The 27,343-nt window shown below is 39.2% G+C and overlaps 1 protein-coding gene and 1 non-coding gene across 2 annotated transcripts; both read left to right on the top strand.

Moving 5' to 3' along the window:
* Dbf4 (DBF4 zinc finger) lies at positions 1 to 26,590 on the top strand. The gene is made up of 12 exons (XM_036182086.1): positions 1 to 220; positions 1,266 to 1,438; positions 10,958 to 11,137; positions 12,746 to 12,796; positions 14,474 to 14,543; positions 14,725 to 14,801; positions 17,197 to 17,233; positions 18,321 to 18,366; positions 18,968 to 19,096; positions 19,652 to 19,766; positions 23,726 to 23,850; positions 25,579 to 26,590. Exons 1-12 carry the CDS (start codon positions 175 to 177, stop codon positions 26,516 to 26,518), a joined length of 1,989 nt encoding a protein of 662 aa, XP_036037979.1. The 5' UTR covers positions 1 to 174; the 3' UTR covers positions 26,519 to 26,590.
* On the top strand, positions 2,905 to 3,072 carry LOC118580990. The gene has a single exon (XR_004944638.1). It is a non-coding gene; the product is annotated as a U1 spliceosomal RNA (small nuclear RNA).
* Positions 26,591 to 27,343: the final 753 nt, after the last annotated feature.

Raw genomic sequence — 27,343 nt, 5'->3', positions numbered from 1 at the left:
CCGCCGCGGCTCCCACGTCGGTGCTGCAGCCCCTTCCTGCTCCGAGGCTCGGCGCCGGAACCGGCCGTGGAAATCGGCCCGCGGAGGCGGCGGCCGGGCCCCGGAGCTCTGTGTTCGCGGCCGTCCCGTGCGGCACCCGGTGCGGACCCAGCATGTAGGTGCCCGGTGGCTGCCATGAACCTGGAGACCATGAGGATCCACAGCAAAGCGCCTCTCCCCGGTATGGAGCCCCTCCCTCCCCCGCCGCGGTCCCTTTAATCCCTTCCTGCTCGGCCGGTTCCACGGTGGATTCCAGGAGGCTTCCCCCGGGGGCCTCGAAGGCGTTCGGTCTCCGGCAGGGTCCCTCGTGCCCTCCGGCCGCAGCCGCCGTCCCCCATTCCCGGGGCTGCAAGCTGGAGACAATGCGCGGGTCCCCGACGGCCGCGCCGCCCCACCGAGGCGCCCGCTCCATTTGTGACTGTTAGTTCCTTCCCTCATACTTGTGTGTGTGACACGCCGTGTTGATTTCAACCTCCAAGACACTAGAAGACAAAAACAGGTTCCTTTTTCAGTTGCATTATGTCGTATAAAAATAAAAATTCATGATGAAAAGTTTTCCAGAGAGATACATGTGTGTCTATCAACCAGGTAATAAAATGCAAGTTGCGTTTGAAAAGATTATAGAAGTTGCTTAATTCTCATCTGCTTTTAAAATAAAAGGAAGGAGGTAAATGGCGATGTCCTTAGTGGGCCTAAGTCCTTAATATGTAAACAAAGTGCACGAACTAGATCATTTAGTTCTTTTTAATACTAGACAACACTATGAAACCACAATTTGAGCACTCAGTAACCCTTGAGGATTGGGTTGTTTATTCTAGATACTTTTTTTTTTGCCTAGGTAAATACAGTTTTAAAATTTGAAACATCTATGTTGAGTTTTCACAGCACTGCTGACTTCAGTAAGTAAATACTCCCGTGAAGTTTACATCCTGAGAAAGTAAGCTTTTCAGAAAGGCTTTATAGAGTTCCCTTCATACATGAACAGGAATAAATAATGACTACTTCCTGCTGATTCAGCCCTTGTTCTCCACTATAGAATCTATGGAAAGCAGCTTGCCTACATCCTAAGTGGTAATATTCAGGAATATATTTAGATTCTAACTACTTAAGTTGGTATGACTAAAAACTTTCCTTTCTGTGGTAAGGTCGTTTAATGTTTTCTAAGCAGGTGAATTTTTGTCTGTATAAAGCAGACCTGATTACCTGATTCTTTTTTGTAATCACAGGTGGCATCCAGGACAAAAATGAAAAGAACAAAGCATCTTTGAAATCCCTGAAAAATGATAATAGACTGGAAAAGTCCAAATATAAGCCTCTTTGTGGAAAAATATTTTACCTTGACTTGCCTTCTATCACCGTATGTGAAAAACTCCAAAAAGACATAAAGGATCTTGGCGGGGTAAGTGAAAACTGCACACCCACGGATGTGAAGAATTACTCTAGCACCTTATGATAGAAATCATTAAAGAATTTCATTTTGGCAAGCTATAGTCATTTCATCAATAGCAGCCTAAAAACCATGAATTGTTTATTATTAATGAATCATTTGGGGACTGGGAGTGTAGTCCAGTGGTTTAGTGCCTACTGGGCATGTGCAAGATTCCTGTGCTCAAGTCCCAACACCAAAGGACAAAACACATATTTTTAGCCTTTTGTAACCTGACAAGATGTTTCTGTGATGAGTGGTTAAGAATAAAGGAAAGAGAGTCCTTTGTCCTAGTGAACTGCTCCCAGAACCACAGGAACTACTTGACTGATACTGAGGGGCTGTTATGTGTTAAAATATAGCAGCCCATTATTGAGGGAGCAGTTTGGAGTAATAGTTAAACTGTCTTCCCTGTTGTAAACATTACTTAGATGATTAGAAAACTTAGGCAAAGTCTAAACGATTTCTTAGTTGTAATGTTAATATTACCTAAATGCTAGCAAATGAGGTTATTAGGATTTTTACTCTTTCAAGGGTGTCTGCTGGACTGGAATTTTGAGTTTCTGAAAGTTCACATTTCCAGTCTGGAAATTCAAAAGAGTATTTCACAGATTTCTTAGAATTATTTGTTAATATGATGTTCTACTTTCTTGCCCTTGAAATTTTTCTATTTTTCTTTGGGGGGGTGGTAAATAGAATTTTTCCTTTTTTGTTGATTACATTCATATACGAATTTTAATGTAATCAGTTACCCCTTATTACACTTCCTTCTTCATAGGTAGGCCTCTTCCAACTCCCCTAAACATCTACTTTTCTGATACTCGTTTTGTTGACTCATCACGTATTTATGGTAGCATTTATCATAATAACCCATATGGCTGCACTTCTAGAGGTCATGGTTGATAGACCTGCCACCATTGACTGTGTGGTCTATCAAGAGTATGCTAATGTACTTACTGCCCTAGTTATGTGGGAAGACCCCTATTTAGAAATGAAGTGCTGTCTGCTGGTCTAACTCCCAGATTAACATGGTATGCCACCGTTCTCTCTTTTAACTGCCAGTGGCTAATAGATGCTTGATAGCTTTCTCAGATATGTTGCCCAATCTGTTAACTTTAGGTTTAAATCACTGATGTTTGCATTTGTTTTTAGCAGTAGGTGCTTCAGATAATGGTATATCTATATATCCAGTGTGGGAAGCCTATGAAAAGGAAGCTTCGGCTAAATTAGCAATGTGACCACCAGTACAGGAATTATTTCCACTATCCGTTTCTTTCTCCCCCATCCTCACGGCACTTTCTAAGGTATTTTCAAGAAACAAATTTTGAATTACTTCTGCCATAGATAATAGTTAAGGAAGATTTTTATTTTATATGTGTCAAATTTTACCGTCAAATGGTTTCAAGTATCTCAGTGGACATATTAGACGCGTAAGTTTTATACATATGTGGCAGGGGAGTTAGCATGATCAGGAAGGTGATTCTCCCATGGTAGGGCTGATCCATAGCACTCATAGTGCAGTACATCTGTACCGACCCTGTGATTTCCTCAACTGCAAAGAGCTCTGCTGCACAGCTTGTTATTGGAGATTTCATCTGCACTCTCCCGCCAGAGAAAAAAGTTCTGGGCCAGTGAGGTAGCTTGGAAGGAAGGGAGGGCATTTGCTGCCAAGCCTGGCAACCTGATTGTGATCCTTGGGGGACCCATGTGGTGAAAAGAGAGCCGACTTCCACACTTTACTAACTTTCTTATTGGAAAAAGTACTTAGTTGTGGTCTTTATCATACTTTCCTATATAACTCAGTGATGTCAATTCACTTTGTAGCTCCAAACACTAATTTTGTCAAGTAGTCATTTAAAAGGTTATGTTTTTCCCCAGTTCCTAGTTTTATATAACCTTTCTATCCTTTTTTTGAGGGGGTTGAGACAGGATTTCTCTGTGTAGCTTCGTGCCTTTCCTGGAACTCTGCCTCCCGAGTGCTGGGATTAAAGGCATGCACCACCACCGCCCGGCTCTATCCTTTTTATTACTTTCTTTGCTTCAGATCATCCCAATAGTGTCATTGTTTAATTGACCACATTCTGTAATTTTTTTTCTAGTCTTAGTGAAAGCATGTTAGTATCCTATTCATTTGCATAGAATACTCACGATAATTAAATTGCAGTCAGTTTTCACAAATTTTGTTTTATAGTGTTAAGAAAAGTATCTAAATCAAAACCACGTGAGGACGTAGAGCCAGGCTTGCTGGCATATATACTTCTAATCTCAGGGGTTAGGTAAGGCTGGAGGGTCATGAGTTCAGAAGTTCATGTGGCTTGGGCTATGTAGTAAGACCCTATTTAGAAAAACAGAAGGAAGGATAGGCCCATTTCTGAACAGTTTAGACTAGAGTAAAGCAATTGGAGAAAGATAGATATAAGGGTAATGGTTACTACTTTAGTGGGCAGCATGAAACTGGGAGAGCAGGGCCTGCAAATGAGGTGGACTAAAGTCTCCTGTAGTAGCCAGCTTTATTCAGCGCATCAGGCAGGGTTATGTGAAAGGGACCATTATTGGCTCAGGACACCCCAAGACCAAGTTCTCAGCCCAAAGGAGATGTATTTCCCCCAGAGGGATAAAGGGCAGGGAATAAGAGAGAAAAACAGGAGATAGAGGACAAAGGAGGATTGGGGGGGGGACGACAAAGGACTGCCTCTGGATAGAGAGGAGACAGACATGGCCCATAGGAAAATAAAGGTACAAGGGGAAGCCCTGTGTTAGGATGTGTTTAATTTTAACCGGGCATGTTAATTAGGAGAGCCAAAGGGGGCTTTTGATTGCTGGACTTTAATGCTTTGACAGCTGGACCTTGGTAGTCAGCCTCAGGAGGAGGAAGTGGCCAGATAAGGGACTAGATCTTGGTGGCTTGCTTTAGGGATGTAATCTAATGATTTTTAGCAAGGCCAAGGGAATGGGGGAGAAAGGCAGGGCCTGCCAGAGCCATATTTGCCCTTCTTTGCTGGCTAGAGTTCCTTCATTAAGAAAATCACAATCATAAGGTGTTCAATCACAAAGGATAAGCCACATGTGGAAAAACCATGATTTTCCAGAGAGGCACTTGAATAACAACAGCTGAAGTAACTCATTCCTGTCCACTACACCTGGAGGGGCGTGAAAACACATTTCCAGAACAATTTTATGTTTTGAAGAAACTGAGGTCACAAGACTCTTGTTTTCTTTGAGTTTTCTCACTAGCACGCAGAATTCTCATGTGACTCCATTCTTGGGCTGTGTCCTGGCAGGGCCAGACCTTACTATGTTGTGCTCCTGAGGACAAAGTTAAGTATAATTTTCTGTTTAGCCATTAAAAGACAGGGGCAACAATTTCCAATAAATTGAAAACCATGGTAAAACTATAATTTGTAGACAAATTGCTAAATGGTCTTATTAAATAAAAAAACTCTGAGCCAGACACAGTGGTGAAAACCTGAGAGATCAGGGAAATAGGGAAAGCCACGGCTAACCTATCCTCACCAACTCAGAAGCTTCCAAATGTGAGCTACTTCCTGTCTACTCACATCTATATGTCTTTCTGTTCTGTTCTCTCATTCACTCTCTCAGCCCAGCTACATCACTTCCTCTTCCTGCCCAGCTCTGTCACTTCCTGTCTGTCTGTACAGACCTCCAGACCTCTATGGTTGGTACTGGGATTAAAGGCATGTGTCACCATGCCTGGTTCTGTTCTCCAGTGTGACCTTGAACTCACAGAGATCCAGACAAGATTCCTGCCTGCCAAGTGATAGAATGAAGAGCGAGTGTTACCATTGCCTGACTCTGCTTTTTCCTCTGATCTCCAGACAAGCTTGATTTATTAGAGCACAAATAAAATATCACCACAATAATTGAGCAGTTATTTGAGTATGGTTTGCAGGGCATGGTATTGCATTTTGTTAGGCTCAAAAATGAATCCTGTGCCTGTCTTTCCTGAAGTTCTAATATGGCATGGTTTTGTGTGAAAAATCTTTTCCTAGGGAGATACAGCACACATCTGTTCACCCCAGGTAGGGATCCCATGACAGATCAAAATATGGATACCACCAAAGTATAACGTGGTGAATTAATGAATTTTATTGGGATTACTTATAGGAGCAGAAATGATTCAAAGATAGCTGCATCACCAAGCCCCACCCAGGTGTGAGTGACCGCTCACAAACGCTGGAAAACCTGGAGCACACTGCACAGCCTGCAGGCAGCTCAATAGGTTGGAGTGTGTCCTTTCCAAGTGACTGGTCTAAACCTCTTCCAGGAAGCTTAGCTGGTTTCTGCTTCTTCCAGGCAGCTGGTCTGGTCTCAGAGTCTTTGCAGTTAGTTCAGCTTCCTTTCATCTGGGAGGAACACTCAGCTTTTATTGTTTGCTCTATCGGGAAGGGGCGGCCTAGTGAATCTGGTCAGTTTCTGAGACTTCCTAAAGCTATTTTGAGTTGTTCACCTTCCTGCTTAAGGAGCTTCCTGTAGGATGAACTGTTTCAATCCTCTAGGAAACTTACACAACACATGGGTACAATTGATTGTAATGTAGCATAAAAGGAAAGGGAGATTACTTCCAGCTGAAGAATTTTAGAGGACATTGTGTGGGCACAATATCTAAGTCATTATAGAACAGCCCTGTGAATTCTTTAATAGAAATGTAGAAATTGCTTTTAGGACACAGATGAAAAGTGCCTACTTGCCATTATGAATCAGCACAGTTAATGTTAGAATTGGGTCTTAAAGGCCTGTTAGGGATGTATTTAATACACTGTGCATAATTTTTGGAAAGAACATACTCACAATTTATGCCTATATAGGTGTGTTTGTGTACCTGATGGTGCTACAACATACCTTGATATTGAAATTTAGATGTGGAAGTGTCAATAATCAATTATGTTAGAACCAGATTATAAAGGACGTTTCCTACATTATGAAGGATAGAGGATTGATTAGCTTTGGGCTTTTGAGGGGGTGAGGGTGGACATGGTTTTGTGTTAGGCCAGATCATCCTTTATACCTCAGGCTGGCCTAGAACCTTATAATCTTCCGTCTCCATTTCCCTGGTGTTGAAATAACAGAGACCTGAGCTGTTACCACACCCAGCAGAGATGGTTTTCTGGTTTGGTTTCCTTTTGGTTTTGTGGTGATGTTATTTTTGAGGAGTTTTAAGACAGTGTTTCTCTGTGTATTGTACTGTGCCCAGAACTACCACGGAAGGTTTTTATTATTTATTTTAAAGTGTGTGTACACAGAGGCATCACGGGTACCCAGGGAAGCCAGGAGAGGGCATCAGACCCCCTAGAACTGGAGTTATGGGTGGTCGCTGCCATGTCCATGCAGTGAGCTGAATCCAGAGTCTCCTGTGTAGTAAAGGCTTTATCTGCTGAGCTGTCTCAGCTCTTCCAGCTCCTTTTAAATCTTACATTAAGGAGCTTTAACTCTGTTTATAAGAATGTAAAACTGGGAAATTTTATGGTATTATAGTAGTGTAACATGCAGGCCAATGAGTGAAAGCTTAGAAACAACCTATTTTATATATAGTTAGTTGTTTGTTTTTGTTTTTTAAACAATAGCTCAGTTTCAGGAGAGCTGGATATCTACATGCAAATTTGGACGTTTACCTTACATCATATGCAAAAAAAATAACTCAAAATGAATCCAAGATATAAATGTAAGAGGCTAAATAATTAGAAAATATTAGAAGAAATATTAATAATATTGAGTTTTTGCAGTGATTTCAGTAATACCAAAATTATATCTACTCATTGGCAGCAATTTTAAAAGACTCATAAGTTAAATTTAGTTAAAATGAACAACTTATCCGTCTCCTAGGACATTAACAAGAAACCCACCAAATGGTAGAGAATATTTTGTGAATCATTCATGTTCGCTCAGTTGATAGAGTGCTTGCTAGGCCTACATGGAGTTTTTGGGGTCAATCTCTCCATTGCATAAAATGCAAACAGTGGCATAGGCCCATAATGAGAGCCTTCTGGAGGTAAGGGCAGGAGAATCAAGACATTCAAGGTCATCCTTAGGTCAAGGTCATCGTAGACTGAATCCTCTTTCAAAGCAAAATGGTATATCAGATATCTAATAAGTGATTTATGTACAGAACATATGGAGACCTGCATTTCAACAACAGAAGGATAATTCAGTGGGTGAAACCGGCTGTAGAGATGAGATGGCTCAGCAGTTAAGAGTACCTGGTTTCAGTTTCCAGGACCAACATGGTGGCTCACTATCATCTGAATAGTTATAGGTGACCTGACACCCTCCTCTGGCCTCAGCAGGCACTAAGCAGATATATATGCATGCAAACCCTAATATACATAAAAATAAATAATAGGTGTATAATGCCTAAATAGACATTCAAAAAAGATGTACCAGTAGCCCACAGCATTCTAATCATCAGGTAAATGCGAATCTAAACCTTAGTCATGCCATTCTACTGGCAAAAAAAAAAAAAAAAAACAGAAAATAAAAGTGTTAACTTTCAGTCTTTTTCTTGTCCACTGGGGGTGGGAATGTAAAATGAGGCAACAGCTATACAGACAGTATGGGTGGTCTCAGGAAAAAAGGTTTCTTAGCAATGTACTTGAGGTATATATCTGAAAGAAGTGAAAGCAGGGTGTCAAAGAAGATGTGGACATCTGCAGGCTGAGCAGCCATGGAGAGCAGTCTGGTCCTTCAGTCTCTGCTTCAGTTCCTTCAGGCTCCTGTCCTGGCTTCCCCTAGATCAGTGGTTCTCATCTGGTGAGTGAGACCCCTAACTCATTGGAAAACACAGATTTACATTGCAATTCCCAACAGTAGCAAAATTTCAATTATAAAGAGGCAATGAAATAATTGCATGGTTGGGGGTCACCACAACGTGAGGAACTGTATTATTAATGGGTTGCGGCTTTAGGAAGGTGGAAAACCACCGCCTAGATGATGGGCTGTTACCTGGAAGCTGAGATAATCCCTTTCCTCCCCAAGTTGTTTCTGGCTGGTGTTTCAGCGCAGGGACAGAAAGCAAATCAGGAAAGGAGTACTAGTCCATGAGCTGACGTTCCGGGCGGAATAACACTGAGCACGCTAGCGAGTGCCAGCATTCCTCTTTCTCTGCTTCATGACTTCCTGTGGTCAGCCACGTCAGTCATGCTCTCACCGTCACACCTTCCCTGCCCTGCTGGATTGATTCTATTCCCTCAAATTCTGAGCCAGAATGAACCTTTTGTTCCTTAAGTTGCTCTTGTGAGGTATTTGTTAGAGAAAAGTAACAGTACAATGACTGACTGATCATCCCGTTTTAGGTCTCTTCCTTTGGAGTGTAGCCAGAACTGGGGCTTCATCCTGCCTTTATGGTCTCATCTGACCTTCAAAGAGTCTGTCTCCAAAGACCATAGAACACGGTTCTCAACCTTCCTAATGCTGTGACCCTTTTAACATGTTGTGGCGACCCCAACCATACAACTGTTTCATTGCTGCTTCATAACTGTAATTTTGCTATTGTTAGGAATTGGAATGTAAATATCTGATGTTATCCCCCCCCCCCCCGTGGGTCATGACCCACGGGGCTGAGAGCCACTGCTATAGAGTGCTTTCACCATTTTATTTATTTGTTTTTATTTCAAGTGTTTGAGTGTTTCTTCTGCATGTGTCTATGCACCCACCACATGCATGCAGGGCCTGAAGAGGTCAGAAGAGGGCATCAGATCCCCTGGAACTGAAGTTACAGATGGTTGTGAACCTCCATGTGGGTGCTGGGAACTGAACCAGGGTACTCTGGAAGAGCAGTTAGTACTCTTACCTGCTGAGCTGCCTCTCTAGCCTGTTTTCACCTTAATACCTCACAACTGAGATTAAATTTCTACAACATAAGTGGGAACATTCAAACTAGAGCAATGAAGTTCCAGAATAGTCAGATTCATTGAGACAAAGTAAAGTAGAGGTTATCAGCATGAGGATATGGAGGAATAAAGGATTTAAATTTGGGATGAAAATGTTCTAGAAATGGATAGTAGTGATGGTTGTATGGCATTATAAAGGTGGGGATTGCCTTTGAATTGTTACACTTAAAATAGTTGAACAAAGCTGGGTGGTGCTAGCACATACCTTTAGTCCCAGTGCTCAGGAGGCAGAGATGGGACATTTCTGTGAGTTTGAGGCCAGCCTGCTCTACCGAGCAAGTTCCAGGACAGTCAAGGTTACACAGAGAAACCCTTTCTCGAAGAAAAAAAAAGTTAAACTAGTGTACATACATATGCTGTGTGTGTGTACGTGTGTGCACACACATCCTGAGAGAGGGTTACTAGAAACTTTATGCAGTTTAAGACAGTATTTTACATATAAATTATTATTTACATTCTTTCCTGTCTTTATACAGGACTCGTATTTTCTGGAATAAAAAATGTGAATACTTTATTAGCTGGTCAGTGAAAATGAATGTTGCCTGGGGAAAAAGAAAACAGTTTGCATTTCGCTAAGGTCACTCCTGTCAGCAGCCAATTCTGAGTTAATGTAGCTTAAATGAACTTAGCTATCACTAGCTTTGCTTCATTTTGGTTTTAGCATCTTAAAAAATTTTTATTCTGTGTGTGTGCACACACGCACATGCATGTGTGCGTAGGTGTGTGCACATGAGGAGAACTTGGAGGAATTGTTTTTCTTCTGCCCTGTGAGTCCAGGTGTTCAAACTCAAATCAGCACCAACCTATTGAGGCATCTTGCTGACAGACCTTGTTATTCATAGTGTGACTGTAGAAATTAGACAGTCTTCCGTGTCCGCTGTATTTATACAGTGTGTGTTTTAATAACATTCACTTTCATGTGTGTGTTCCCATAAAGCATGTTAGGGCATTTTCTTCTTTTTCTTTTTGAGCTGAGAATTGAACCCCAGGCCTTGCGCTTGCTAGGCAATCGCTCTACCACTGAGCTAAGATCCCCAACCCCAGGGCATTTTCTTCTAACAATTTTATCCTTGTTGAGTAAAAGTTTCTTCTAAGTTTAAGTCTTAGAAAATGTTATAAACTTAATGATTTAGAACTGTGATGTACCAGATAGTAGCTAATTCATTAAGATTAAGTAAAATTTAAAATTCAATGACCTGGTTATAATAACTACATTTTGGGTGCTTAGTCACCGCATGTAGCAGGTTTGTGCAGTGTTGTTACATGGTACAGGCAAAGAACAGTTCATCTCTGTGGAAAACTTTGTTGGTATGGATAACTCCAGCAAGTCACTTCAGTTTTCATTTCCATGTACATAGATAAGTACCATGGGAGTACGTGGACTACATTAATTAGGATAAAGTACTTAAGAATAGTAGTTAGCATGTGACTTTATTATACTATTAATGGAACCCCCATTCTACTTTCTCAGACCTACTGGTAATTTTCAGTTACCAATTTGTAAGATACTAGATTACATTAAATTGGAATTTGCAGTGTTTTTAATTAGCTCTGGAGTTTCTATTAAAAATACTTTGTTTTCTTGTAGCGAGTTGAAGAATTTCTCAGCAAAGATATCAGTTATCTTGTTTCAAATAAAAAGGAAGCAAAGTATGCACAAACATTGGGTCGAAATTCTCCTGTACCAAGTCCAGAATCTGCGTATACTGCAGAAACCACCTCACCTCATCCTAGCCATGATGGAAGTTCCTTTAAGTCTCCAGACAGAGTAAGTGTGCTCTACATGCTTTGAAACTATAGGAAAGGGGATCTCATGGTTTCCTTGTGTGAGACAAGCTCTCACTGGGGCCCCCTGAGGCTAGTTTGGAACTCCCTACATAGCCCAGACTGACCTCAAAATTCTCAGCCCTCCTGCCTGTCTCCCAGGTACTGGGATTATAGATGTTTACTCTCACACCTGTCTCTGGGTTTTCAATAGCAGGCTTATAGCATATAGATGGACTGGTTATAATAAAGCTAAGCTCTATGCTTTCTCACTGTTGATAACGTTGGCTTCATTTTGAAAGGTGATAATTTTTCCTAAATAATACAGTGTAGTCGAGTTGTACCCTGATTGCTAAAGTATATATACTTATACTTTAGAGGGTAGCTTTTACTTTTAGAATGATTTACAATGAAAGTTAATAGCCATTCTTTTGAAGAAAAAATAGAAACTTAAAATTTCCAAAATAGAGACAAGCAAATTGACCAGTTCCAGCTTACTGCCTGTTTCATACACTCTCAAGTCAGGAATAATTTTACACATCCAGGAGCTTGGTAGAAAAATCAAAACAATATTTTGTGACGAGTAGAAAATATGTGTGTAATTATTGTATAAATGTTAGGGTTGCTTTCATGCTTTAGGTAGAATTTAGTCTTTGTGACAAAGACCATATGGTGTACAGTACCTAAAAAGGTATATTGTTTGACCCCTTGCATAAGGTAAGTTAAAATCCAGGCTACAAATGTACTGGCAGTACCTTCCTGTCAAATCATTGCCACTAAGTTGGAAGACAAAAAGAATTAATTGATTTAAATACTTAGAGAAGATACAACACTTAATGGATCGAAATTGTTATATTGACATGTAATTAAGTTGCCATTTAAAGCACACCTTCCTTATCTGTGATATCCATATGAGAAGCAGTTTCAATACAGAGAAAAAGGAGACATGAGTTGCACTGGAGATCACTGAGAAGAAGGGGCGGCAGGCTTGTGATTAGTGCTGTTTGGTGACAGACTGGCAACAAGCTCTCCATTTGTTCATAGCCTTTCAGCAACTTTCCCTCCTGTCGTAGTTGAAAAGTGAAATCGTTTATAAAAAAAATTGTGTATAAGTTTATTTTTCTAAAGTCTTCAGTTAATACAGAACTAAGCCAGGCCTGTTATCCCAGCTCCTTGGGAATATGAAGCAAGAGGATTGCAGTTTCAAGGCCAGCCTGGGTGACTTAGTGAGACCATATCTGAAGTTAATAAGGTCTAGAAGCATTGGAGACATAGCTCAGTTGTAGGATGGCTGCTAGAATGTACCACCAAAAAGGAAAGGCTAAAATCTAAAATGTTAACCTGATAATTATAGATTTAAAATTGCAGTGGATGCTAGCTATTTTAATCTCTGTTACATTGACTAAAACAGTTGACCCTCTGGGATCTCATTCAGTTTCTTTTTGGTTTTGGTGTGTTTTGTTTTCTCCACTGGGAAAAAAAGAGGAAAAGGAATTTTTTTACTAATCTGTCTTGCCCCAGAGAATATCTACTTTAATGATTTCCTCTTTCTAGCCCTTTCTATGATGAAGTACTATAACTGTTCATGTTTGTTATCTTGGTCTTCTTACAGGTGTGTTTGAGCCGAGGAAAGTTCTTAGCTGAAAAAGCTGTCAAGGATCATGTGAGTAGGAACTTGAAATTCACAGTGTGTGGCTGCAGCTAGAGCTCATTGGGATGGGGCTGGTCTAGCACACTCTCGGTCCTTGGCTCCACCCCCAGCTCTTCATAAGCCAGGCAGAGCAGCATTAGAGAAGCCAGCCAGGGCAGGAAACCCTGTTGTCCTGCAGAGACAGGCAGGGAAAAAACATGCAGTGCATATTTTCTACTTCTTTATTGTCTGATTTTTTGAGACAGAATTTCATGTAGTTCAGGCTGGCCTCAGATTTGCTTGACTTCCAAGTGCTGGCTTTATAGATATGTACCACCACACCCAGCTATATTTTATTAAAAATTTAACTGTAGGCTGGGTAGATGTCTCAGTGAGTAAAGCCTTAGTTTGATACCCAGGATCCAAATGGTGGAAGGGAAGAACTGACTCGTGCAGATTGTCCTCTGATCTCTAGGTGTGTACCCACACACATATACAAAGACATGAACATGTGCAGAATAAATAAATGTAATACAAAATTATTTGACTTGGACTGGCCGTAAAGTTAGTAAAAAGCCTGCCATGAAAGCATGAACTAAATCTGGATGCCCAGAATCCACATAAAACGTAAAAAGCCAGGCATGGCAACAGGTGCCCGAATCCCCAGCCTTGGAGTTTTTTGGGGGGTGGGGATGGAGCAAGTGGGTCCCTGAAGCTAATTGACTAGCCAGCCTAGCTGAATTAGTGTGGGAGACCAGTTCTGGCCTGTTGAAGGGTTCTTTGGGGAGGAGAAAAGAATGAGGAAGTATCAGATAGAAATATAGAAGAGATGACAAGAAAGACAAAGACACAGGATAGCTTCAGGAGGGCTGTGGGTCAGTACCCAATCACCCTGAGATTTATTCTATTGGGCTTTTTATACACTACCAAGGGGAGAGGCAAAAGACCTCCCCCTTTCAAGATCAGTGTACAACATACAGCCAAGTGTAGACCCTTCAAAACACCTGGTAACCACACCCCCTGGCCAAATTATCCCATTATGCAGCCCTGTTGAACAAAGCAAGCTCAGATTCTCTGACCTTGAGTAAGGCCTTACTAGGGAGCTTCTGTGGGTCCCTACAAATTAGTGACTTTCAGGTTCAACAAGTGACCCTGTCTAAAAAATTAAATGTGGAGAGTGATTAAAAAAAGACACCTGACATTGACCTCAGGACTCTGCATGCCACACAGACACGTACTCACCACACACACAGGATTTTTAATTAAAGTGCAGATATTCTAGAGATATTCTTTAGTTTTTAATGAAAGTAGCTTAAATCAAGGCATCCTCTCAGTCTGTCCAGAGCAGAAGCTACTTTTCCTGGAGAAACATCCCCATCTTGTGGCCATCTGAAATATTAGTGTAAAGCCAAAGTTTGCCCTAGACTGTACAATAATTGTTAAGCCAGACATAATGGGCATGCCTTTGTTCCCAGCACTTGAGAGGTGGATTTCTGAGTTCCAGGCAAGCCAGGGATACAAAGTGAGACATAGGAATCTATTCATTGGGATTGATTTAAGAATGACAAAATATAAAACAAAGTCCTCATTACTGTTGTCATTCTTTAGGGATACTTATGCATAAGCTCTTCAGTGGTTTAGCATTTATATAGCTTTTTTAAAATAGTAATTTTCAGACCAACTTAGTTTTTTGTTATTGTTGTTTTACAGGATTTTATTCCTGCTAATAGTATATTATCAAATGCGTTATCATGGGGAGTAAAGATTCTTCATATCGATGGTAAGGATCTTTTGACAATATTTGTTGTCTGTCTCTTGGTTCTTAACTTTACATAGTAAAAGTTTTGATAGTAGGGGTACCTCCAATGATGAACGCTTAACCTAAGTTTACTGCCACTTAAAATATCATTGTTTAACTCCAGAGGCAAAATTGCTAATCTTCAATCCTTCTTTCAATAAAGACATTAGGTACTACATTGAACAGAAGAAGAAAGAGTTATGTACACTCAAGAAATCAAGTAATTCTGTGAGGGATACGGTATGTTGTTTTCTTTATTTTTAAAGTACTGTTCAAAGTGATAGCTTAGGTTTTTTTATTTATATATCTATGAGTAATTTCCTAATAAGTCAAAAAATACTTTGTCAGAATATTTTTTGGGTATGCCTATGTAATGTTTGTGTATCGTTTGACTTGAAGCTTACATTCATGAAGTGAAAATTATTTCTGGAGTAATGACATACATTCTTTCATCCTTTTTTGTTGCTGTTTTTTCAGTAGATACTTTTGTTTGTTTATTCTGTGGAAAGGTACTCAGATTAACCTGTATGTAAGAAAATCCAAATACACATTTCATTTGCTCTAAAGGGCAGTGTGTCAGTCTTGTGCCGTCTAGCCAGTTGGTGTGGTATAAGGCAGGCCTTCACTGCCGGCCATGATGTGGCTGTCTTTGTGCTCTGCCCTCAGTGTTGGCGGCTTCTGCTGTCTCTCTGGAGCCTCTGTACAGGGTCACCCCTTTTCTATCCTAGACTGCCTTGACCTCACACTCGGTCTGTCTGCTCGTCCGTCTTCCTAGTCCATCTTCCCAGTGTTTCAGGTACCACCATACTCCTGTACTCCTTCCTCATTTTCAGCTGTTTACCAGATCCTTTCGACGCCTTTGAAAGCCAGCTGTGTTGGTTGTCCTGCTGTTGTCCATCCCCTCCTTGAACCCTGTTCCTCTCTTCCCTTCTTCCTGCTTCTCTTACTCCTCAGACCATTCTTAGGTGGTTTGCTTTTCTATCATTCAATCCTTAAATAACTTGCATATAAAGAAAATAAAGTTAATAGAGCAAATAAAAAGTGATGGAGACAAACGGAGTTTGGTCATTTGGGTTATTTTATGTAACATGATAGGCATCTTAACACTTTGCATAATTCCAGTAACACTAAGGACTTGTATCTGAGGTTCTGTTGGTTTTGATTTTCCGGTTTTGTTTGTTTTTTTATTTCCCCCTCTTCCAGTTGGTTACTCATTATCTTTGTGCTGACTGGCACTTCACTTTGTCATTTGCATTCTGGTGTTGAGTCCACACAGTAAATCTTGTATCATGAGTGCCATACTTTTCAGTTCTACAATTTCTGCTGGGGTGGGTGTGTAAGCTTTTATGTATCAGGTAAGTATTTAGTACTCACAAGATACTGCCAGTGTAGTGCAGATTCCATAGCTATTATAATAGTTAGGCAAAGCTGATTTTGGTTTTGCGTTGTTATTTCTGTTGTTCTTTGTTTTGTTTGTTTTTCTCTAAACAGGGTCTCTCTATGTAGTTCTACCTGTCCTGGAACTCACTGTGTAGATCAGGCTGGTCTCAAACTCACAGAGGTCCACCTGCCTTTGCCTCCTGAGTGCAGGGATTAAAGGTATGCCACTGTGCTTGGCATTAGTGTTGTTTTATCAGATATATCCATCCAGTTTTTACTCAGACTATAAGTTCTGTCTTAATGTTGTGATTACGAGGTCATTCTAATTTGGTGCAGTTTTTCAAAGACTTGCATGCAGCCTTGGGGTTGTCTTACACATATACTGCTCACGGGTTAGTCTGAGATTTGGTCAGCGATTCAAATCTTAATTCCACTTCCAAAGCCCTTTCTGTCTTGTACTTTGGATCTGTTGATAGCATGTGCAGAGTTGATTTATGCTCAGCACATGTGTGGATTTACACAAGGAATTGAGGATTCCCCTTTCCAGCCTGCTCCTTGAATCCTCTGTTCAAAGGTCCCTTTCCCAGCTCCTCTAATAAGAAATTGGGGGTTTCTCATACTGCCCACACTGCACTTACACACTCAGGACAACTGGAGGAAACAGTTCAGAGACTTCTCTGTTCTCCTAGAGCCTCTTTTGTTTTTTCTCTAGTGAGAACAATAAAGTTAGTGTAATGTCTGAGTCATTCACTCAGACACCTTCATGACTAAAAGTCCAAGTTTAACACCATCTTCACAATCTACTTCTTCCTTAAATTTTTTTTATATACCTACCCGGTTGCTTATTGAATGCTGTCTAGAGTTTAGTTATAAGTGGATTATAGGTATTTGTTCGGCATAGGTCTCAACTGTTAACTGTACCTTTTTCTTATTAATTCATGTTGAAGGCTAAAACTTAATCTAGGATGCAAGGGCTAAAGATATAGCCAGGACTGTGTGGCCCATGTTCAATACCAGCACCACAATAAAGAATGCAAAATAAGGCTGACTTCTACATAGATAATCAAGATCTTTAGTTCTTGAGTGCTGTTCAGTTTATTTGATTGAATTGATTTTAGGAAACAAGATTTTCCCCCTTGAACAATAACCATGCACTTTGTACATTTTCCCTATGGATTTTTTTTTCTCTTGAAGGTATGGAACATTTGTCTACAGTTATTTTATTTTTACTACATCTTTTCTTTATTTTTTAAAGGGAAAAAAAGCTTGTACTGGAATACAGAAGGCAAGAAGTAAGTATTCTGATACAATGTTTAATTTTCTTTTAGAGAGCAGAAAAAAATTACATGAAGACTGTAGCTTGGAACTCTTAATTCAGTGGTAGAGTACTTACTCAGATGCATGATGCCCTAGATTAAATTTCCAGTATGTCCAAATATATATACTTAGGTTTTCTAAGTTAGCAAATAGTGCTTTAAATGACTTATTCAAGGATTTCTTAGTAATTTTTAGAACATGGAACTCTACAGCAGTCTGATGGCACTACCCTAACCCATGTTAATGGTTTTTTTAAGCTAATTGTTTTATTATTTTGTGGGAAGGGGTTATGTGTACATTAGTACAAGTACCCAAAGAAGCCAGGGGAGGTTGGACCCCTTGGAGCTGGAGTCACAGGCAGCTGTGAGTCTCACCTAACATGGGTGCAGGGACTGAGCTCCTCTGGTCCTCTACGAGAGCATTATGTAATCTTCACTGCTGAACTCTCTCTCTCCAGCACCCAAATTAATTTTTGTTTTTGTTTTTGTTTTTTGAGACAGGGTTTCTCTGTGTAGTTTTGGTGCCTGTCCTGGATATCACTCTGTAGCCCAGGCTGGCCTCGAACTCACAAGGATCCACCCGCCTCTGCCGAGTGCTGGGATTAAAGCCATGCGCCACCACCTCCCGGCTCCAAATTAATATTTTCAAAAACGTTTTTTAAAGTTCAGTAGAGTCCCAGAAGAAGCAATTATTCAAAACCATTTACTGTGATGATCATAAAACAATGCTTTGAGATAGTTTTCGAGTGTGAAAATATCAGCACCATTCAGTTTAAGAATCTTGTATGGCTAGTTATGATGGCACATGTTAATGCCAACATAGCAGAGACTGGGGCTGGAGTAGTTGAAGTTCCTGCCCAGCCTGGGCTGCGGTAGAGAGATTCTGTCTTCTCAGATATGACAGCTCTGGTATATGGGGGGAAGCGGGTGATAATGGAAAATGCTTTACCTTAGGCCTATACCTTCCAATTCTATAGGTTTTAGAAGATTTTGAGGGGATTTTACCCACAGTAGAGTCTTCGAGTACCCATCTGAAAGTTCTAACGGTATTTTTCTTCTCAAGCAGGGAGACTCAAAAAGCCTTTTTTAAAGGTTGAAGATGTGAACCGGTAAGTGTCAAGGTCCAGTGTGTGGGAAACTGAGTTGGTATTGCAGAGAGTCTCAGTAGACCTGTTTCCATTAATATGTTTACTTCCTTTATATGACAGTGATGTGCCTGGAGCACTAATTCTGTGTGTCCAAGGACTGAATTTAACTTCATCCTGTATAGATTTAAGTTTAGACTAGCCATAAAATCATCTCTCCCTTTTTTTTTTTTTTTTTTTTTTTTTTTTTAAATAATCATTCTGGCTAAATTCAGTGTCATATTAGTTGGAACAATTACTAAAGATTTCCCCTATGAGGCCTACAAGCCAGGTGGTGGCGGCAGCGGTGGCAGCACACACCTTTGATCCCAGCACTCAGGAGGCAGAAGCAGGTGGATTTCTGTGAGGTCAGGGCCAGCTTGGTTGAATTCCAAGACAGCCAGGGCTACACAGAGAAACCCTGTCTCAAAAAACCAAAAAGAAAAAAAGAACAGGCCTACAAATTAATTGTTTGAAAGGAAGATGACCCCTACCAAGTCTCTATTGTTTATTTCAGATTGGAGTGAATTACATGATTTTGAAATGCAAGGCTTTAAACCTCACATATTTGTCTTCACTCCTTTAGGTCTTACAGGCCATTTTACCTTCAGCTGACCAGTATGCCTTCTATAAACTACTCTACTCAGACACCTTGCAGTCCATTTGATGGAGATAAGCCATCTAACATCCAAAAGCAAGCTCAGCCTAAAGTCAGGTTGGTTTGAAACTTTATTTTTAGAAGGAATGCAATTTAGATTCTCACTATTGCCACTTTTTTCCTCATGCACATTTGGGATATCGTACTTGGTGCCGTGGGAGTAGTATGTATACTTGTTTTCCTGTGTGGTTTTTTTTAATAGCTCCATGCTATGTGTAGTCTTATTTAAGTGCATTATTTAGAAGTTCTCAATGAGAGTGGTACTCCAATAATGAAACCTGTTTCTCTTGACCATTTGAAATGTTCTTCAGAGTATTTATTGCATTTTTTTTATATTTCTTGAAATGCAGTTAAAAGTCTTTTCCCTGTTCCTTCTGATTGTTTTGAAACTAAGGTTATTGGTTGGTTCTGTAATTACTTGGCATTGGGAGATCAGAATAATCTAGAATGTTTGTTTTTCTTAATCTTTGAAGTTCTAATGTGATATTCAGAAAATGCTCTTTTAAGTCTCTCATTATGGCAGATTCTGTATACGACCGTTTTAAGAAAGTATTTTTTTTTAATTAATCATTGAGTTTAGCAGTTAATTTTGTTATGTATTTCTATCACTAGAATTACTACGGATGGCGATAAATGTGGTGGAACCCCAGTTCAACTCCAGTTGAAGGAAAAGAGAAAAAAAGGATATTGTGAATGTTGCTTACAGAAATATGAAGATCTCGAAACTGTAAATGTCATTTTCCACTTGGGATTGGTGTTTCTCAAAGCCTAGATACATTCTTACGTTTAAGTCTTCCCTACTATTCCGGTTGTAGTTTGCAGCATGATGGTTATAAGTATATTCTATGGTAGGGATGGAACCTAGAACTCTACACATTATGGCATGTGCATCAGCACTGCTACATCTTTGGCCGGAAGCACTTAAAGTTTTAAAAACCCAAAAAGGAAAATCAGCATTGAAAGAAATAGTTTTTATTCATTCAGTAGCTATATTGAGTACTTAGTATATAACTACAAGATTAAAAATAACAAAATCTGTGTAGACAGTATTAGGTCAGTTGCAAGGAGCATCAAAGCAGGAGTCAGGTGTTGCTTTTTATTTAGACTTGACAAAGAAATACCTAAGTGATGTCTAAGTAGAAATACAGAAAAGCTAGATAACCAGATTTCTCAATACTGATGGGAATCATCCAGGAGAATGCCCAGAACTGGTTGATGGACTCAAGAGTACAAGATGTACAAGTACCAAGCAGTGATGGGAGTTCTTGGGGCACTTGAAGGATGAGACTGAGAAGATTTATATGATTCTGGTTTGAGAGATGGTGGATAAGTGAAAAGTTATTATATTTTGGTCTGAGCAATAAAAAAGAAAAGACTTCCAAGAGCATATTAGATGAAGGTAGTTTTTAAAGATGGGAGGGACTATTGGAGTTTGTAAACTGATAAAAATAAGAACTTTGCAATCACTGGCCATCTATCTGTCTATGCGCCCTTAGAGTTTAGTGCATGGCAAGTGCTTCTTAATCTTAGCAGTTAAGTTAACTTTTAAAAGATGGACAGATGTGGTGTTACACAACTTACACCTTACAATATACACACACCCACAGGGCTTTAGTGTTTTGTTTGGATTTAGTTGGAAATTAAAAGAATTAAGCCTGAAAAAACTGATTCATGGGCTGGAGAGATGGCTCAGAGGTGTCTGTTCTTCCAGAGGTCCTGAGTTTCAATTCCCAGCAACCACATGGTGGCTTACATCTTTACAAAAAAAGATGTAAAAAAAAAAAAAATACTGATTCATAAAGCATCCCTGACATCTTTAAGAGTTTGTTTCGTAACACAAAAATATAGTGATACTTACCAGGGGTTTTGCTTTGTTTTATTTATATAATAAAGGAGAAAATACTGTTAGTTTAAAATTGTATTGACTCAGAAGCTAAAGTATCTCAAATTTTTCCCTGTTCTTCTGATTGTTTTGAAACTAAGGTTATTGGTTGGTTCTGTAATTACTTGGCACTGGGAGATCAGAATAATCTAGAATGTTTGTTTTTCTTAATCTTTGAAGTTCTAATGTGATATTCAAAAAATTTAAGAGTAGTAGGAAAGTTGTCCACTGGTTGCCACAAAGAAAGTAAATTTCAAAGTAGAATGTGATAATGAAATTTAAGATCATGACTTTGATAGGGTGTTTTGTTGTTTGTTTGTTTTTTAAATTTAAACTAAAGAAGCTGAGTTGGGTAGGTCACTCTTGTAATCATAGCACTTTGGAGGCATGGGCTGAAGAAAGGGCCGTGGGTTTCAGACCAATTTGGGCTACATAGTGAGATCTTTAAAAAGAAAAAAATACATTGTTTTTGAACCTTGAGTTTCAGCATGGTTCTACACATGCCAAGAGACTGAGTTAGGAAATATTTTTGAGGACTTAGGAGATGGCTTAGTCAGTGATGTGCTTATAAAATAACTAAGATCGATCCCCAAAACCCACAGAAAACCCTAGGCACAGTTGGTGTGCATGTTTAGTCCCAGTGCTGGGGCAGAGACAGGCTAGTTCTGGGGCTTGTTGGTGTACCATCTACTTTTCTTGATGAAGAGTTCCAGGTAGACAGCCCCTGAGGAAGGAGTGAGAAACAAGGTTAGCCTCTGGCCTGTACACAAATATGTTTGTGTGTACTAGAGGTAAAGCAGACATTCCCCACCTTTTCTAGCTTGTGTAGCCAGCATAGGAAATAAGTTTACATCTATTTGCAAGTGTGATGAATTATTATTTTTTTTTACTTCTCCCTGTCTCCTCCAAACAAGGTTTCTCTGTGTAACAGCCCTGGCTGTCCTGGAATTTGCTCTGTAGACTAGGCCAGCCTTGAACTCCCTTTTCCCTCCCCAATGCTGGGATTAAAAGTATGCACCACCACTCCTGGTGCATACTCTTAGCCTGATGATCTCACTCATTCAGAAGGAACTTTGTTTCCTGTGAGTTTTGCACCATAAATTTGTTTGTATTTTATTTCTGGAACTCATTATGTTGACAGATAGCCCTTCTTCAATTCACAGGCATCTGCGTGCCTCTGGTTCCTAAATGCTAGGATATGTCCTACCATGCCCAGATTATTTTTCCTTCTAATCACTTCTAATATTGAAAAGTTCCTGTTGTGATCAGTATGTGATGAGATAATCTGTTTGCTCATACTTTGATGTTTCTTCAACCATGAGTCTTTTTGTAATGTATACATTTTGTAGCATTTTTCATAGGTTTTGGGTTTTAAGTTTTATTTTTACATGTTGTGAGCATATGGCACATGTGTAGAATCTAGAAGAGGCCATTGGGTTACCAGGAACTGGATTATAGGCGATCGTGCTATTAGAATTGGGTACTGGGAACCAAGTTCAAGTTGAGGAAGAGCAGTCAGTGCTTGTAACTGCTGAGCCAGCTCTCCAGCCCTCTGGATTATGTTTAAACTCTTATCTTCTAGACTATTAGAGGTTTTAGATTTTTTATATTAATTTAAAAGACTTCATTTAATTCTATAAGCCCTACCTTGGTAATTATAAGCAGTAGTAGATGAAAAGTTGTTTTATAAAATATTAGTATGTTACTGGATACTAAAGGTAGTGCTTAACTTTTTGTCTTGAGAGAAGTTTTTGGTTTTTTTGTATGTTTTGTTTTTCTTTTTTTGTTTCTTTTTGTAACAGGGTTTCTCTGTGTAACAGCTTTGGCTGTCCTGGAACTCCCCTTGTAGACCAGGTTGGCCTCAAACTCACAGAGATCTGCCTTCCTCTGCCCTGCCAGTGCTGGGATTAAAGGCATGCTCCTACATTCCCAGCTGAGGAAAGGTCTTTCTAAAAATATCTAAATTAAAATACAAATACATCATTTCTCCCCATTCCCCATCCATCCCAATTACTGCCACTTGTTATCTCTCAATTCATGGACTCTCTTTAAAAATTGATTTTTTTTTTTTTTTTTTTTTTTGTATATTCTCTTCAGTCCATAAAATGTTACTTGTATGGTATAGTATCAGTCTGACTGACTGACTACCTGGTATAATAAGATAGCCTTCTTCCACCCTGGGCATTCCTCAGTTGTCGCCGTTCTTTGTCTGCAGAGGGTGGGCCCGTGAGAATTCCCCCTTCTGTCTTAGCATGCCATCAGTGTTGTCCTCTTCAGCTCTTTGGGACTTGGTGAGTGTGTTCTTCTGTCATTTCCAGGAGAGGCTGTCTCAGCAGACTTCCTGTGCCTCTGGCTCTCACAGTCTTTTGACCTCTTCTGGGAGGGTCTCTGGACACCATACCATCACTTGTTCTCGGCGTTTTCAGTTGTGGTTTTCTGTGGTGTCCGTCTGTTTCAAAGAGAAGGTTTTTGATGGGGATGAGAGCTGCACTTAATCTGTGGGTCTAAAGATAAATGTTTAGTAAGTTTAGTAAAGTGGTGGGAGGCACCGTCTGTCCCAGGCTGGCCCGAAGCTAACAGCTGCCCTCCCACCTTCTCTCCCTAGTGCAGTGATTACAGACTGAGGCAGCACAGTGCCAGCTGTCAGAGATCGAGATAGATAAATAGATAGATGGACAGACAGATAGAATTGATATAGACATATATAATGAGAGATTTTGTACTTGGTTTGGAATTATTTGTTTTTTTATTTAATATAATTACTGAACACAATTTTATGATGCTTTTGTTTTGTTTTGTTTTAGCACCTTCTGAGTGAGAAACACAGAAACTTTGCACAGAGTAACCAGTATCAAGTTGTTGATGATATTATATCTAAGTTAGTTTTTGATTTTGTGGAATATGAAAGAGACACACCTAAAAAGAAAAGGTAATTAATTTGCCAAAGTTCTACTTAGGTTGTTAAGCTATTTTATAAACTAAAAATTAATCTAAAGTTTATCTGCTCTTAGCAGGAATATAGCTTTTTTTTAAACATGACATAAATATGGTTTAGAACTAATACCTTCTTCCCTTCTTTTTCCCTGCCACCAAAGGTACTTAGTCTCTCTCTGACATGCTTTTGAAAGGGAGTTCACAATTTTTTCTATTAAGGTCAGTATAGAGTTGATATTTTAGGTTTTGTGAACTGAAAGAGCTCAATGGCCTCTGCTCAGCTTTGTTACAGAACATGGCTGTGTTGCAAGAAAACATTAGTTGAGAAAATAAAGTGAAGACCAGATACTACCAGTAAGCGATATTGTCAACCTCTGGTGTTAAACCATGAAACTTACTATACTCAGATTAAAGATGTTGACTACTAAGTAAGACATTGGCAAGACTTTGAAGAGTGAATACCGTCCTGTTCAGTTTCCAGTAACTGCACGCTGACAGTTTGGATCCTAACTAGATTATTGTCATAAATCTAAAATTTTAGAAATGCTTTTAAATGGATGTGCTATACAGTAGATAATTCAGTTTTCTAGTTTTATCCCAATCTTAAAGCATAAAGATTAGAGATGTGATACTAAAATACAGCTTCTGAAAAGTGAGCAAGAAGTGTTCTATTTTTAGATCCTGTATTTCTGCAGTGCTCCAATGGTACTTTATGGTTGACTTACTAATGTGGCCATGTGGGGCTAACTGAAAACTTAAAATTTTCTGAAAGCTTCAGAAAGGTCCTGAACATAAGTTTTAAACTATTCATTTCCTGACCATCTTATCACCACTATTTTTACTTGTCAGTCCGTGTACATCTCTGAAATACAGTGGGACTAATGTTACCGCCCATTTGTTGAAAGGAACTCTAATCCCCATTTTGGTTTTGCTTGCTTTTTAGGGATCAAACCTAGAGCCTCGCAGATGAGGCACAAAAGGAATCTCACAGAGTAAACCACATTTATAAGTAAAGGAAACCATTTTGGTTGTAGAGACAGGTGAATTGTATATTGCTTGTGGTTTCTAGTCATAGGTAATATGAAGTGGGAGTGGTGACCAGTTAACTTGTCATTCATTTGTACATAATTTGGGATTGTTCAAGAGATAGTAGTATCCCAAATATTCTAAGATTCTACATCTCAAGAAGAGTTTTGGCTCAAATATTTGTGTGAAATTGAAGTACTGTTTTGTCACCTAAAGATTGGTTCACCTTGATATGAAATGTTTTAAATATAAATAGAAAATGTATGTTTCTGCTTTCAGTTTCTAATAATACTTTCTTTAAAAAAAAAAAAAAAGAGAGAGAGAGAGAAAGCAGAAAAGAAACCTAGTAAAATGTTCAGTAATAGGAACCAAAGTACTAAAGTACTGACCTTTTCTCAGGATAACAGCTAAGTCAGGGTCGGAGACAGATCCTGTTGTCTCCCTTTGGTCACATGATTTATGTTTTAGTTTCTCGTGACTATTCAAAGTTCAGGGTGTTGGTTACTCAGGGAGGGAGAAGAATGTGGGTGGGAAATGGGTACACTAGAGTTTTCAGCTGATGTAGGTGGTGTTTTTCACTTTTAAAACATCTGAAGTAAATGTTAAGATTTGTCTTAAATCAGTTTCTTAAATAACTCAGATAGTTTTACAAATTTCCAACTTCTTTTGTTTGTTTTGTTTTGTTTTCTTTATAAAGAATAAAATACAGCATTGGATCCCTTTCTTCTGTTTCTGCAAACGTCCTGAGAAACACTGAGCCAAAGGAGAAGCTACAGTTGGAGCCCATTTTCCAGGACATGGGAGAAAGTAATGGGCAACTGCTCGAGCAGAATTTTCAGTATGAAGAAACCCAGGAACCTGAGCCCAGGCTTGTGTTTGCTTCAGAACCCATGTCCTACTGTTCAGCTGGGTTGAAAAGATGGGATGAGAAAACAGTGAGCACATTCAGTGCAAGTGAACCTGACCTAAAACAGAATTGTCCACCACTACCTCCGTGTAAAAATGAACAGCAGGAAGGAATTCCTGATGATTCTGAACATAAATTAATTATTAATAAAAATGATTCAATAGAGAGGGGAGGTGATTCTCTAGGTGTGCCACAGTCATGTGTGCAAGTTTCTTGTCCCGGTTCAGAAAATAGTACACCCCAACCAAAATTAACTGCAGATATTACACATTCTTCATCAAAACGTCTACAGCATGATTCTGACCTGGTGACATTAAATACATCAAAAGAGCACCTAAGAGTGAAGGCCAGAACTCCATCCTGTAGTCCTGAGGAGCCTAATGAATATGACACTGAGAATGTGGATAATCTGCCTTGTGGTAGGATCCAGCGGAAAGTGAGACTATTGTTAGAGCGAAAGAAAAACAATGTGGACCCAAGTGCTGAACTGGGTAAGAAAAGAGCTGAGTTTCCTCCTGCGTGTGAAGACAGGACTTGTGGGTCACCAGTACAGTCTCTCCTGGACCTCTTTCAGACAAGTGGAGAGAAATCAGAATTTTTAGGTTTTACAAGCTACACTGAAAACAGTGGAATGTGTGATGTTTTAGATATTTGGGAGGAAGAAAATTCAAGTAGTTTGCTGTCAACATTTTTCTCTTCCCCTTCAGCTTCTGCATTTGTTGGATTTTAGTATTTAATGTATTTTTCAGAAGTGACAGTTATATTCCTGGATTTTTTATAAATATATATAATTCTTAGGAATTGTGGGTTTTTGTTTTGTTTTGGCTTTGGTTTTTTGCCAGCTTTGTTTATGGAACCATATGTAAATATTAATTAAGATGTTTGTAATTTTTTACAGAATTGAGTAGCTATTACAAATTATACAATAAAAATTTGTGATTTATTTTACATCTATGGTATGATGCACATATTTTAATTTTCCAAGGTCTGCAAAATGAAACATCCATTTGCCAAATTTCATTTCTTTGAATACTTTTTGGGTTACTTTCTGTAGGTAATGGAGTTTGATTGTACAAAAACAAGTAGGAGATTTCCTTATAATTTCTTCAGCTTTATGCCAAGTGATAGAAAAATCTTTCTTTAAACCTTTGCTGTTAACATGGTATTTCTTATGAAATTCTGAGGCTTCTAGCACATTTCCCACCAAAAGCTGATTGATTTCATCATTACCTTGTACTAGAGGGCATAGAAGACTTATATGGGATTTGATATTTGATATATGTTATATACAAAGGATATTTCTGATTACTTTTTGTAATTGAGTAAATAACAAAATTAATTCTGAATCATCTGAAATAGTTCAGAAGTTTCAATATGTAAAACAATTCTTTCTGCATATTGAGAATCAGTTACTATATTAAGAGGTTCTGGAAAATCTAATAAACCATGAGACTAGCATATAATTTTGATTTCTGAACTGAATCATATTAGTTTTGAGCCACTTTAATTTTCCTGACTTATAACCTGCCTTTCCTGGATTATTTGCATCAGTATA

The sequence above is a fragment of the Onychomys torridus genome, chromosome 3, assembly GCF_903995425.1.
Source record: "Onychomys torridus chromosome 3, mOncTor1.1, whole genome shotgun sequence".
Classification (NCBI taxonomy): domain Eukaryota; kingdom Metazoa; phylum Chordata; class Mammalia; order Rodentia; family Cricetidae; genus Onychomys; species Onychomys torridus.
This window is presented reverse-complemented; position numbering and strand designations above follow the sequence as displayed.

What these genes read in the sequence shown, in the direction of transcription:
- Dbf4 (XM_036182086.1), top strand. Translation starts at nt 175, where the DNA reads ATGAACCTGGAGACCATGAGGATCCACAGCAAAGCGCCTCTCCCCG. An exon ending in TGGAATACAGAAGGCAAGAA is followed by an intron (nt 17,234 to 18,320) that starts GTAAGTATTCTG and finishes TTTCTTCTCAAG; the next exon opens with CAGGGAGACTCAAAAAGCCT. An exon ending in GACACACCTAAAAAGAAAAG is followed by an intron (nt 23,851 to 25,578) that starts GTAATTAATTTG and finishes TTCTTTATAAAG; the next exon opens with AATAAAATACAGCATTGGAT.